At 48.1% G+C, this 12444-nt stretch overlaps 1 protein-coding gene across 6 annotated transcripts in view; it reads left to right on the top strand.

The window, feature by feature from the left end:
* ST7L (suppression of tumorigenicity 7 like) overlaps positions 1–12444 on the top strand; it is a 125062-nt gene that overhangs the window by 102725 nt on the left and 9893 nt on the right. For 5 of the 6 annotated variants that reach the window (XM_046004036.1, XM_046003988.1, XM_046003998.1 and 2 more), the window contains 2 exons: positions 8545–8598; positions 11687–11780. The exons of the other annotated variant lie outside the window; for it this stretch is intronic. In XM_046004036.1, coding sequence (XP_045859992.1) covers positions 8545–8598; positions 11687–11780 — 148 coding nt within the window. The remainder of the gene's footprint in view (positions 1–8544; positions 8599–11686; positions 11781–12444) is intronic. 6 annotated transcript variants of the gene reach the window in all.

The following is a 12444-nucleotide window of genomic DNA, read 5'->3' on the forward strand; positions in this document are numbered from 1 at the left end:
CTGCCAGGCAGGGACACCCACAGCGCACTGAGAGAGAGAGAGAGAGAGAGAGAGAGAGAGTGTGTGTGTGTGTGTGTGTGTGTGTGTGTGTGTGTGTGTGTGTGCAGATTCTCGGAGAAGGCAAGACCAAGGTTCTCCTCCCTCTGGTACCCCTTCCTGCCTGAAAGGCCCAAATCAGCATCCCTCACTGTATAGGAAACCTCATCAGGCTTGAGCCAAATCAGGGTTCTCAGAATCCCAGTCTGCACCCCCCCCCCTCCGTTTCTACAGCATCTCTAGGGCTGGAGAAATCATTCCCAGAACTCACCCCTTCTCCATACATAACCAATGGCATATGTACGAATATTATTCTGCAGTCTAGGAAAAGGGTGCTTCCATCCCTTCTTGAAAAGCCTGGAAAGCCTGGAGTGTGACTCAAGGCCCAGGGGACATGGGGTGCAGGGGTGGTGGTAGGGTGGGAGAGTAGGCTGTCCCAGCTTCACACTCCGAGTTGGAGGCCTCCAGCCCCCCTGAACTTTCATTTGGAGAGGTCTTTCTTGGCTGATAAGATCAAAGCATTCCCTCAGCCAAATCATTACCTTATTTTCGAGGCAATTATAGAACTTATTGTATCAATTAGCCGGGTCTCCAGCTGCAGCCGGTTATCTCTGTCGTGCGCCCGCAGAAGGAAGGGTCGGCGGGCCCAGCCAGCCCGGAGACGAAAGGGCTGGAGCTGGGCCGGCCCCGGGAGCTGTCCGGCGGCTTTCAGCAGAGACCGGCCGGTGGAAGGCCCCGTGGCGCCCATCCGAGGACTGCAGAACCCAGCGGCCTCGCGCGCGCCCCGCCACTGCCGCGGGAGCGCTTCTGTCCCCAGCCGCCACACCGGCACGCCGGATGTGGCCCGGGAGGGCGAGCCGGCTGAGCCTGCAGACAGTGAGATCGTCAAGGCCAGGCCGGGGCCGGGCTCGGCGGAGGAAAGCGAGGAGCGAGCCAAGACTTCTGTGCCTTCCGCACTCGCTGGTGAGTAACTCACTCTGTGGGCCGCGCGCCCCCCAGTGGCCTTTCCTGGAAAGGCACGGCAGGGTGAGATGCGTCTGCGTGGGGACCAGGAGAAAACTCCAGGACCTAGCGCGTGGCACGGAGAAGTGCGTGTCCCCCTGCGTGCGGGTGTGCGGCTTCCTTTGCTCCTCCGCTGTCTGCAGCCCCTTCCTGCAGAACCACGCCCACACGTGGTGTTTGGGTTCACGTAGGGGGTCCCTTAGAGCTCCAGTTCTCAAACTTTTTGGTTTCAGATCGCCTTTACACTGAAACTTATCAAGGATCCCAAAGTCCTTTAATTTATGAACGTTATAACCATCCATATAAAAAATTACAAGGAGGGGCGCCTGGTGGCTCAGTCGGTTAAGCGTCTGCCTTCAGCTGGGGTCATCATCCCAAAGTCCCACCACCTGCTTCCTGCTCCTGGGGCTCCCTGCTCAGCGGGGTGTCTGCTTGTCCCTCTCCCTCTGCCCCTCCCCTGCTTGTGTGCTCTCCCCTCCCCTCCAATAAATAAATAAAATCTTAAAAAAATATTACAAAGAACACAGGAGTCAACCGAGGGTGATCCCAGTGGCCAAAGCTGGACAACGGGAGCCACAGAATAGTTTTGGATTATAACCCAAAGTATAAATAAATATGCATGAATCTGTACTGACATGAATAAATGAGTAAATAAATACAAGGTGTGTGTGTGGGGGGGGGAGACGAATCTCCCATGCTGAAGCCCAAATAATTTATGTAGCTACTTCTTAAGTGTGGGCTCCAGGTTGTGACTTCCTTACAAGAGTACAAAACAGAAAAGGGGAGAGTGGACAAGGCGGGGAGTTACTTAACAGCGCAGAAGCCCACAGACCTCAGTCAGCTTATCAAAGTCAACATCAACAATGATAAGTCACGTTGATGATATGTACCCTGGATATGATGTGATGAACAAGGCAATTTACCTCTGTGGTTTTCCTCCCCATAACTCCCCTGTAATCGTGAGATTGATTGACACCTGTTGAATCATGCAACCCAGGGATAAATTCTACTTGGCCATGGTATATTATCCTTTTTTTTTTTAAGGTTTTATTTATTTATTTGAGAGAGAGAGAGAGACACTGAGCACAAGCAGACTCCCTGCTGCCCAGCTCAAACCCAGGACACTGGGATCATCACCTCATTGGAAGGCAGACACTTAATGGACTGAACTGCCCAGGGGCCCCATATATGATCCTTTTATTGTGCTGTTGAATTCAGATTGCTGATATTTTGTTGAGAATTTTTGCATCTATATTTATCAGGAATATTGGCTCATAATTTCCTTTTTTATTTTTTATTTATTTATATATTTTTGGTAGTGTCCTTGCCTGGCTTTGGTATCAAGATAATAGTAACTTTGTAAAATGAATTTGGAAGGTGTTTCTTCCTCATCAGTTTTTTTTTTGAAGAGTTGAGAAGGACTGGCATTAATTCCTTAAGTGGTTGAATTCAGTAGTGAAGCTGTCTTGTCCTCGGCTTTTTTTTGTTGGGAGATTTTTTTTGTTTTTTAAAGATTTTATTTATTTATTTGACAGCCGGAGATCACAAGTAGGCAGAGAGGCAGGCAGAGAGAGAGAGAGGAAGCAGGATCCCCGCTAAGCAGAGAGTCCCACATGGGGCTTGAGCCCAGGACCCTGGGATCATGACCTGAGGGGAGGGCAGAGGCTTTAACCCACTGAGCCACCCAGGCACCCCTGTTGGGAGATTTTTGATTGCTGATTCAACCTTCTTATTAGTTACAGATCTATTCAGATTTTCTGTTTCTTCATGATTCAGTCTTGGTGGGATGTGTGTTTCTAAGCATTTATCCATTGTTTATAGGCTATCCAATTTCCTGGTATGTAATTGTTCACAATTATCTCTTCTGATCCCTTGTGTTTCTGTGGTATCCTCTGTAATGTCTCCTCTTTTATTTCTAATCTTATTTATTTGAGTCTTTTTCTTTTTCCATTAGGCTAGCTAAAGATTGGTCAACTTTGTTTATCTTAAAAAAAAAAACAATAGCTCTTAGTTTTGCTGACCTCTTCTGTTGTGTTTGTAATGTGTATTTCATTTATTTCTGCTAACCTTGAGCTTAGTTTTTCTCTTTTTCTTCTTCTTCTAGTTCCTTCAGGTATAAAGTTAGGTTGTTTATTTGAGATCTTTCTTTTTTTTCTTAATGTAGGCAATTATTATGATAAACTTTGCTCTTCAAACTGCTTTTGCAGAATACTATATTGGTATGTTGCATTTCAATTTTCTTTTGTCTCATAATATTTTTTGATCTCCCTTTTGATTTCTTCTTTGATCTGTTGATTGATCAGGAGTCTGTTGTTTAATTTCCACATATCTATGAATTTTCCAGTTTTTTTCTTGCTCTGTACCACTGTGGTCTGCAAAGATCCTTGGTAAGATTCAACCTTAAATTTGTTAAGACTTGTTCTGTGATCTAACATATGATTTATCCTGGACAGTGTTCTGTGTGCACTTGAGAAGAATGGGCATTCTGCTGCTGTTGGATGGGATGCTATGTATGTATCTGTTAGATCTGTTTGGCCTAAATTTTACCTCAAATCCTACATTTCCTGATCAATTTTCTGTCTGGATGATCCATTCATTTTCGTAAGTGGGACACTGAATTCATCTTCCAATATTGCATTGCTGTCTATTTCTGCTTTCAGATCTGTTGATATTTGCTTAATATATTTAGACACTTTTTTTTTTAAGATTTTATTTATTTACTTGACAGAGAGAGATCACAAGCAGACAGAGAGGCAGGCAGAGAGAGAGAGAGAGAGGGAAGCAGGCTTGCTGCTGAGCAGAGAGCCCGATGCGGGACTCCATCCCAGGACCCTGAGATCATGACCTGAGCTGAGGGCAGCGGCTTAACCCACTGAGCCACCCAGGCGCCCCAACACTTTTCTTTTTTTTTTTTAATTTATTTGAGGGACGCCTGCGTGGCTCAGTGGGTTAAGCCTCTGCCTTTGGCTCAGGTCATGATCTCAGGGTCTTGGGATCGAGCCCTGCATCGGGCTCTCTGCTTGGCAGGGAGCCTGCTTCCCCCCTCTCCCCCTGCCTGCCTCACTGCCTACTTGTGATCTCTCTCTGTCAAATAAGTAAATAAAATCTTTTAAAAAAATTTATTTGAGAGAGAGAAAGAGAGAGAGAGAAGGGAGAGTGAGCACTCGCAAGAGTGGGGGCGGGGCAAAGACAGAAAGAGAAGCAGATTCCTCACTGATCAGGGAGGCTGATATGGGACTCAATCCCAGGACCCTGAGATCATGACCTGAGCTGAAGGCAGACACTTAGCTGATTGAACCTCCCTTGTGTCACAAAATATTTAAGACGCTTCGATGTTGGGTGCATATATAATTGTTATATCCTCTTGATGAACTGATACCTTTATCATTATATAGTGACCTTCTTTGTCCTTGTTACAGCTTTTCACTTAAAGTCCATTTTTTCTGATAAAAGCATTGTCATCCCTGACCTCTGTTTCCATTTGCATAGAGTATCTTATTCCGTCCTTTTACTTGCTGCCAATGTATGTCCTTAAAGCTGAAATAAATGTCTTGAAGGCAGCACATAGTTGGGTCTTGGGTTTTTGTTGTTGTTGCTGTTGTTGTTTTACATCCAGCCACTCTGTCTTTTGATTCAAGTATTTAGTCCATTTACAATTTACATTTAAAGTAATTTTAATCAATTAATCAATTTATTAAATCGATTTAGAGTAACTTAGAGTAATTATTAATAGGTAGGGACTTATTATTGCTATCTTGTTCATTGTTTCTGGCCTTTATTTCATCCTCTCTTGATGTCTTCCTTTGTGATTTGATAATTACAGTGGTATGCACTTTATCTTTTATGTGTCTACTATAGGTTTTGCTTTATTACTGTGAGCCTTACATAAAACATATAATTATAACAGTCTATTTTAAACTGATAACTTAACTTTGTTCACATAGAAAAATTCTCCTTTAAAGAAAATTCATTTATTTATTTGAGAGAGAGAGCACATGGGGGAGGACAGAGGGAGGGGCAGAGACAGAATCCCAAGCAGACTCCACACTGATGCAGAGCCCGACACAGGGCTCAGTCTCACAACTCAAATCATGATCTGATCATGACCTGATCTTGGATGCTTGACCAACTGAGCCACCCAGGTGCCCCAGAAAAATTCTACTCTTTTATTCCCCCCCTCATTTTATGTTTTCAGTGTCACAATTTACATCTTTTTATGTATCCATTTAAAAATTAATGTAGTTATAGTTATTAATTTTTAAAAATATTTTATTTATTTGACAGACAGAGATCACAAGTAGGCAGAGAAGCAGGCAGAGAGAGAGGAGGAAGCAGGTTCCCTGCCGAGCAGAGAGCCCGCTGCGGGGCTGGATCCCAGGACCCCGGAATCATGACCTGAGCCAAAGGCAGAGGCCCCAACCCACTGAGCCACCCAGGCGCCCCTACAGTTATTTTTAATACTATGTCTTTTAACCTTTATACTAAAGTTAATTGATTTATATGGCACCATTACAAAAGAGTATTTTGAACTTGACTATATATTTAGTTTTACCAGTTTTGTACTTTCATGTTTTTTGTGTTACTAATTAGCATTCTTTCATTTCAGCTTAAAAAGCTCCCTTTATTGTTTCTTGTAAGGCCAATCTAGTAACAATAAATTCCCTCAGCTTTTATCTGTTTAGGAAAGTCTTATCTCTTTTGTCTCCAAATGACAGCTTTGCTGGTGAAAGTACTCTTGGTTGGCCGTTTTGTTCTTTTAGTATTTTGACTATATCATCTCTTTTTTAGTCTGCAAGTCTTTTTTTTTTCTGCTGAGAAACCCACCCCTCGTGTCTTCCTCAATTTCTTTCATGAGTACTTTATAGTTTTCTGAGTACAGATTCTTTCCCTCTTTGGTTAGGTTTATTCCTAGATATCTTATGGTTTTGGGTGCAATTGTAAATGGTATTGCCTTCTTAATTTCTCTTTCTTCTGTCTTGCTGTTGGTGTATAGAAATGCAACTGATTTCTGTGCATTGATTTTCTTTCCTGACATTTTACTAAATTCCTGTATTGAGTTCTAGCAGATTTGGAGTGGAGTCTTTTGGGTTTTCCACATTAAGTGTCATATCATCTGCAAAGAGTGAGAGTTTGACTTCTTTTCTGATTCAGATGCCTTTTATTTCCTTTTGTTGTCTGATTGCTGAGGCTAGGACTTCTAGTACTATGTTGACTAGCAGTGGTGATAGTGGACAGCCCTGCCGTGTTCCTGACCCTAGGGGAAAACCTCTCAGTATTTCCCCATTGAGAATGATATTTGCTGTGGGTTTTTTGTAGATCAGCCATACAACTTCGGTGCTACTTCTTCACATCATGCAAAGTGAGGTAGTGTGATGAGGAATGGGAGCATTCCTGGAAGCCATTCTTACACCGGGATAGCTAGCAAAAACTATACATGGAAGTGACTGCCAACCACATAAATATATTTCACTCAAAAATAGTCCCCTTTCACTGAATTCCAAAAACATCTGTGGCCACTATTCCAAGGTCACCCAACATGGGGGAAAATATGATGTAGGAGAAGTCAGAATGGAGAGAGACAGCAATCTTTTTTTTTTTTTTTTTAAGATTTTATTTATTTGACAGAGACAGGGAGAGAGAACAAGAGAGTGCACAAGCAGAGGGCAGGGCAGAGGGAGAGGAAAAAAGACTCACAGCTGAGCAGGAGGCTGATGTGGGGCTCCATCCCAGGACCCTAGGATTATGACCAGAGCCCAAGGTGGGCACTTAAGCAACTTAGCCACCCAGATGCCCAGAGAGACAGCAGTCTTAACTGATTGCAGTTATCTTCCTTGTGCAAATTTTGTGAAGACATATGACCATGTGAGCACATTCCCTGGGCTCCTCAGGATTGGGAAGCTGAAACTTCATTAGCTTCATGGTATAACTGTTTCTGCTCCTGGTGCCTCAGTTCAGGCTCCCTGTGGCTCAGCAGACCAGAGTCCAATTTCCTTCCTTGGGCAGACCCTGCCCTTTCCTTTTCTGTTCTTCTGCAGATCCACACTTCCACCCCAGGCTTCTCACCATGCCCATGCGTAACTTAGTCCATCCCAAACATTGTTCTTCTTCCTTGGGATGTCCATCATCCCCTTCTTCCCTTGAGAGCATCCCCCCCCCCCTCCTTTAAGACCCATGCATGTGTCACTGCCTCTGTGTGACCACCACTGACTCCCTGGGGAATTCACTGTTCTGCCACAGCCGCGTCTTCCTGTTTGTTTTTGTTTTTGTTTTAAAGATTTTACTTATTTATTTAACAGACAAGTAGGCAGAGAGGCAGGCAGAGAGAGAGAGAGGAGGAAGCATCCTCCCCGCGGAGCAGAGAGCCCGATGTGGGTCTCGATCCCAGGACCCTGGGATCATGACCTGTGCCGAAGGCAGAGGCTTTAACCCACTGAGCCACCCAGGCACCCCCCTTTTAAAATAGTATTACGGGTTAGTGTTCGCGAAGTTACAGAATGCTACTAGCTATGGGGTGCTGAAGGCTTACACGTGCCCTACGGAGGTGCCGTCTTGGACTGGCTTTTAAGGCTCTCAACCAGCCTGCGGAAGCGGCTTCCGTTCTTCTCTCCCCTGTCATTAGTTCGGGCTGCCACCTGTGCGGCACGCAGGGTCTGCGGCCCGCGTGCTGAGACCTTCCCCAGCCGGGAGGTGGCTGAGCGCGGGCCCCCAGAGGGACGCACCCCTGCTGGCGCCCACCGCTCTGCCGCGGGTCCCTTCCTGACAGCAGACCCCGCCCCGGCCCGGAGCAGCACAACGACTCAAACGCCAGGGGGCGCCAGAGACTCAGTTTTCCGACGGAGGGCGGGGCTGCCGGCGGCCCGGAGCAGCCCGGCTGGGGAGCCCCCCCAGGGACTCGCCGACTCGACCCGGACCCGCCGCGAGGCCTCCGCAGGGTACTCACCGGGGGCCGGGCGCTTGCCCGCGTCATTACAGCGAATTCTCGCTAAGTCCTCAGCGCGTGGCTGCGGTTCTTCTTATTGATGCGGACCAGGAGGCTAGCAGAGGTTCAGGGACTTGCCCAAAGCCACACAGGCAATGACAATGCCCTTGTCTGAACTAGCTTTTGCATCGCCGTGTGCAACGTGCTGCGTACAGTGTGCACACCCCGCTATCATCACAAACCCGCATCCTTCTCCCTTCTGCATGGTGACGTACGGTGCCTCTAGCCCCACCAATTTCCCTGCTCTGCTGAACTTCTTACCCACTTGGGGGCACCTGCTGGGTCCTTCCCAGCGCCGGCCATCATATGTGCGAGACTTGTTCTCCCGACAGAGTGTAAATTCCGGCCCTTAGCATGAGGCGTGATCGTGTCAAACCTAAACACATGGTGACTAGATGGCCGACAGGCAATGTGTGTGTGTGTGTGTAGGTAACATAGCTCAGGGCCTGCACAGAGCCAGCAGCAACAAACACCCATAGAAAATATGCGATGGAGGATTTAACAGTTTGACATTTGTTTTGCTCTAGGGCCTTTACCGCCTTTACGTTTGTATCCAGCTGAGACTGCTGAACTCGCAGAAGGTGAGGACAAGGAATGTGGGCGTGTGCAGCAGGGGGAGCAGCCCGGGCACTGCGCAGTGGTACAGGGCAGGGAGCAGAGCTTTCCCATGGTGAGAATAAGGCCCATATAGAGAGAAAGAGAGGGAGATGCCAAGATCTGAGTGAGAGCAGAAGGAAAATGAGCCCTGAATAGGAGCCTTGTGTGTGTCCCCATGGTGCTGACTCACCAAGATGCAGGGGAAGGAAAACACGCTAGGGCTGAAGAAGGGGCCAGTATGCTGTGGTCACTGCTCTAAACCACCCAGCTACCCTGAGGACACTGTGTCTGCTTTGAGGCCCCACGGGTCCTGGAAGGCTTTGCTTGGGGTTAGGTGCCCCGGGGGAGCGGGAGAGTGGGTACTGCACAGAAGCGAGATGGGCGAGTCTTTTGGGAACGCCAGAGGCCCTTCCTGGGAGAGCTTTGTGTCTGGAGTTGAGGAAGGAGGACCGGACGAAGAGGGTCTCCCTCTCTCTCAGCATTCAGCTGTCCCCCTCTTTGGGCAGATCACACTCACAAGTACAGGGGAGAGATATGCTCGCGGCTTCCACGGCCTCTTGTCCACACCTGAGGAGCAGGGAAGGCATGCCCAATGCGTAAAGAGTTTCCTAGAGCTGATGCTAGACAGAGGGAGGCACCACCTGGGAACAGAAGGTCTCCCAGCTTCCCCACTCATCGCCTCACCTCAGCTGTCAAACCGGTCCAGGGACACGAGGACAGGATTTTTGTGGCAACAAGTGTGGCAGGCAGCCGGAGGACAATGGACAGAGGACAAAGCTGGGGGTATGGGGCAGCCCAGGTGAACAAGATCAAAGCCCAGACATTGTAGAGAAGCAGGTGAGAGGAGGAAGGAGCGCCAGAAGGAGCCCCTGGGGCCGGGCTAGGAATTCTTGGGTCCAGGTCAGCTCAGGGAGGAGCAGTCGGTGCAGGCTGAGAAGGCGGTCTGGGCGCTGCCATTAACAAGACACGTCAACTTGGGCAAGTCACCTGATCTTGCTGGGCCTCATTCTCCTGATCAGTAATAGGTCAGAGCCAGGGTCAGAATAGGTCAGAATCCAGGGTATCTGAGCTTTCTGCTAGCTGCAGCAATTGAGGACTCCGTGTGTGTAGGCAAATCATCTTTCTCCTTTTTCTTCACCAAAACCCTCATGCCTTCGGTATCCTGTTCCGGCTGGGAGTCTCAGAAGCAAGATAGCTAACTAGTGGATTCTACTTAGGTGTTTGACGGACAATAGCTAATGCTCTTAATTTCTCAAATGTATCATTGCTGTTCTGCCGTGTGACCTGTGGAAGGAGAGTGGATTTGGAGTCCAAATGGGTGAAGGTTTGAATCCCAGCTGTGCCACCGGCTCTCAGCCCTGCTCTGCTGCAGGACCGCAGGCAACTTACCGGGCTTCAGGTGGCCTTCATTACCTTGTGGGGCAAGAAAGATTCACTGCTTCGTTTAGTATTGTGTTGATTGAATGAAAGAAATAACATGGAAGATACCCTGGTACCAAATAAATACTCAGAAAATGTGCCTGCCCTCCTTGAGAGGACTTAATCATGACCCAAAGGAACAGAGGAGAGTGTGAGATGGAGACTGGGAATCAAAAGGCTTACCAAGGGACCCTTGGTGTCCACAGGAAGGGACAGAGGGGAGGAAAAAACGGAGGAAGCCATCCCAACAGATGGCTCAGCCAACCCTACAGGGGTTTTGAAGCTGGGCATGGCCCTTCAGAGTTCTCTTGATTTGGGACAGGAGGCCAGGTTTTTAAAAAATTTGAGAGAGCGAGCGAGCGAGCATGAGCAAGAGCAGAGATGGAGATGTGGAGGGTGAGGAGCAGAGGGAAAGGGAGAAGCAGGCTCCCCACTGAGCTGACAGCAGGATGTGGGGCTTGATCCCAGGACCCTGACATCATGACCTGAGCTGAAAGCAGATGCCTACCCAACTGAGCCACCCAGGAAGCCCAGGGCCAGGTCAATCAGTCTTTGGACATGAACTGCCCCTTGAAGGAGAGGTGACCTTGGTCAAGTTAATTTCTTTCAGTTCAGGCAATTCCTAGAAGTGGTGGGTAGCCTTGGGCTGTTACTGTCAGCACTTCCAGCAGCTAGCAAAATAAAAACCTTTTTGTTTTCTTAAGATTTTATTTGTTTGAGAGAGAGAGAGAGAGAGCATGAGTGGAGGGAGGGGCAGAGAGGGAGGGAGAAGCAGACTCCCGACTGAGCAGGGAACACCCCCTCCCCTGCCAACGTGGCTCTTGATCTCAGGGCCCTGAGATCATGATCTAAGCCAAAGGCAGATGCCTAATTGACTGAGCCCCTGACATACCCCTAAATCCTTCATTTCTGAAGGGACCCGAGTATCTACTATGTGGAGTTAGTCCGTTGGACTCCTGTCAAATTAAGTAGGTGACTGACTCCCTAGGGATAAGGCCAGTCTTGTTACAACACTTCCCAGGAATTTCCCATTTCCACTTCCCAGTCGCTAAGGAGAGCCACACGACACCTTATGCTTGCCAATCTAATGGCAGCACAGTCACACTATGAGAAGACAAGAAGCTGTTTTTATACCCCTCCAAGGCAGGAAGCCAGTAAGGCACTCACAGGTGTCCCAGAAGGCCTTGTCTGCCTCTTTTCAAAGCTTGATGTTCATTTTTTTCGTTTACTTAAGGAGATTTTGAGGGTCGGAGGGAACACTTAAGGGGAATGCAGTATTTTTGCAAGACAGTCCTTTCTCTATTTGCCTTTTCCTGGGTCTTCCCTACAAGTTGTTGGGGAATGTTTAGCAGAGTGCTGTGCCCTGGGAGCTCCTTCCACCAGCCCAAGCCCTCACAGAGAGCACCTCACATGGGTGTCTGTCAGTCTCCCTGAAACAGCACTGCGTTTTGGGGATTTCTGGTGCAGCTGTCTCTGACCACAGCCGAAGACTGGGACAAACCAGCTGAGACACAATGCAAACACAGGGAGATACTGCAGAACCCCAGGGAAAGAATGCTTTGGAAAGAGGAGAAAAGACATTTGCTCCTTTCTAGGAACTTTTTCCTGCCCACCAAGAGCTGTGTGTGTTACCGTAGTGCTTTTCCCATTCAGTTGTCTAACATCGACGTTCCGGCAAACCGGCTTCAAGAGTCTGAGACATCTCCGCAGGTCAGAGGCGAAGACCAAGTTCTTGCGAAAGAACAAGGTAAGGGCTGTGATGCGTTGTTTCTCAAAATGTGAGCCTCTGCCCACCTGCATCAGCCGGCCCTAGGCCCAGTCCTCAGGAGGCCTTATTTTGGAAGGGTTCCCAGGTTACAGGAAAGTTTGAGAACCACTGCGGTCTCCTTTCTCCTCCTCTGCTTTTACCAATGAACTGGCCATTGGTACCCAAGCAGCTGGGTGCTCTCGCTCTCAAGTTTCCTCATCTGGTTTTACAGCAATGAAATTAAAATGACTCCTGTGGAACTGTGCTCATTACCCACTTCGGACTCATGATCATGAGAACAGATACCATTTTGAAGCCACCATTTCAAGACATTTGAAGTTCTGTTGGGAGGACCAAGCATCAGAAAAGCACTTTATAAATTAATTGGCAAGGCAGCATTGCCCCTTCCGGGAAGATGGCAGAGCAGAGGATCCTAGGCTCTTTGGCCCACAGACGTACCTAGATCACCCCCCCAGCAGTAGAAATAACCCAGAAGATGACCCAAAGACTGGTAGAACATTCTCCAGAAGAGGTGACGTCCAAGAGGGTAGGAAGGGCGGTGACATGGTCTGGAGCCACAGAGACCTGCAGGACTACCCGTGGGAGGGAGGGACACTCTGGGCGCAGAAACTCCACACCAGGCACGAGGGACCCTCACTGGGAA

Source organism: Meles meles, chromosome 1 (genome assembly GCF_922984935.1).
Source record: "Meles meles chromosome 1, mMelMel3.1 paternal haplotype, whole genome shotgun sequence".
Classification (NCBI taxonomy): Eukaryota; Metazoa; Chordata; class Mammalia; order Carnivora; family Mustelidae; genus Meles; species Meles meles.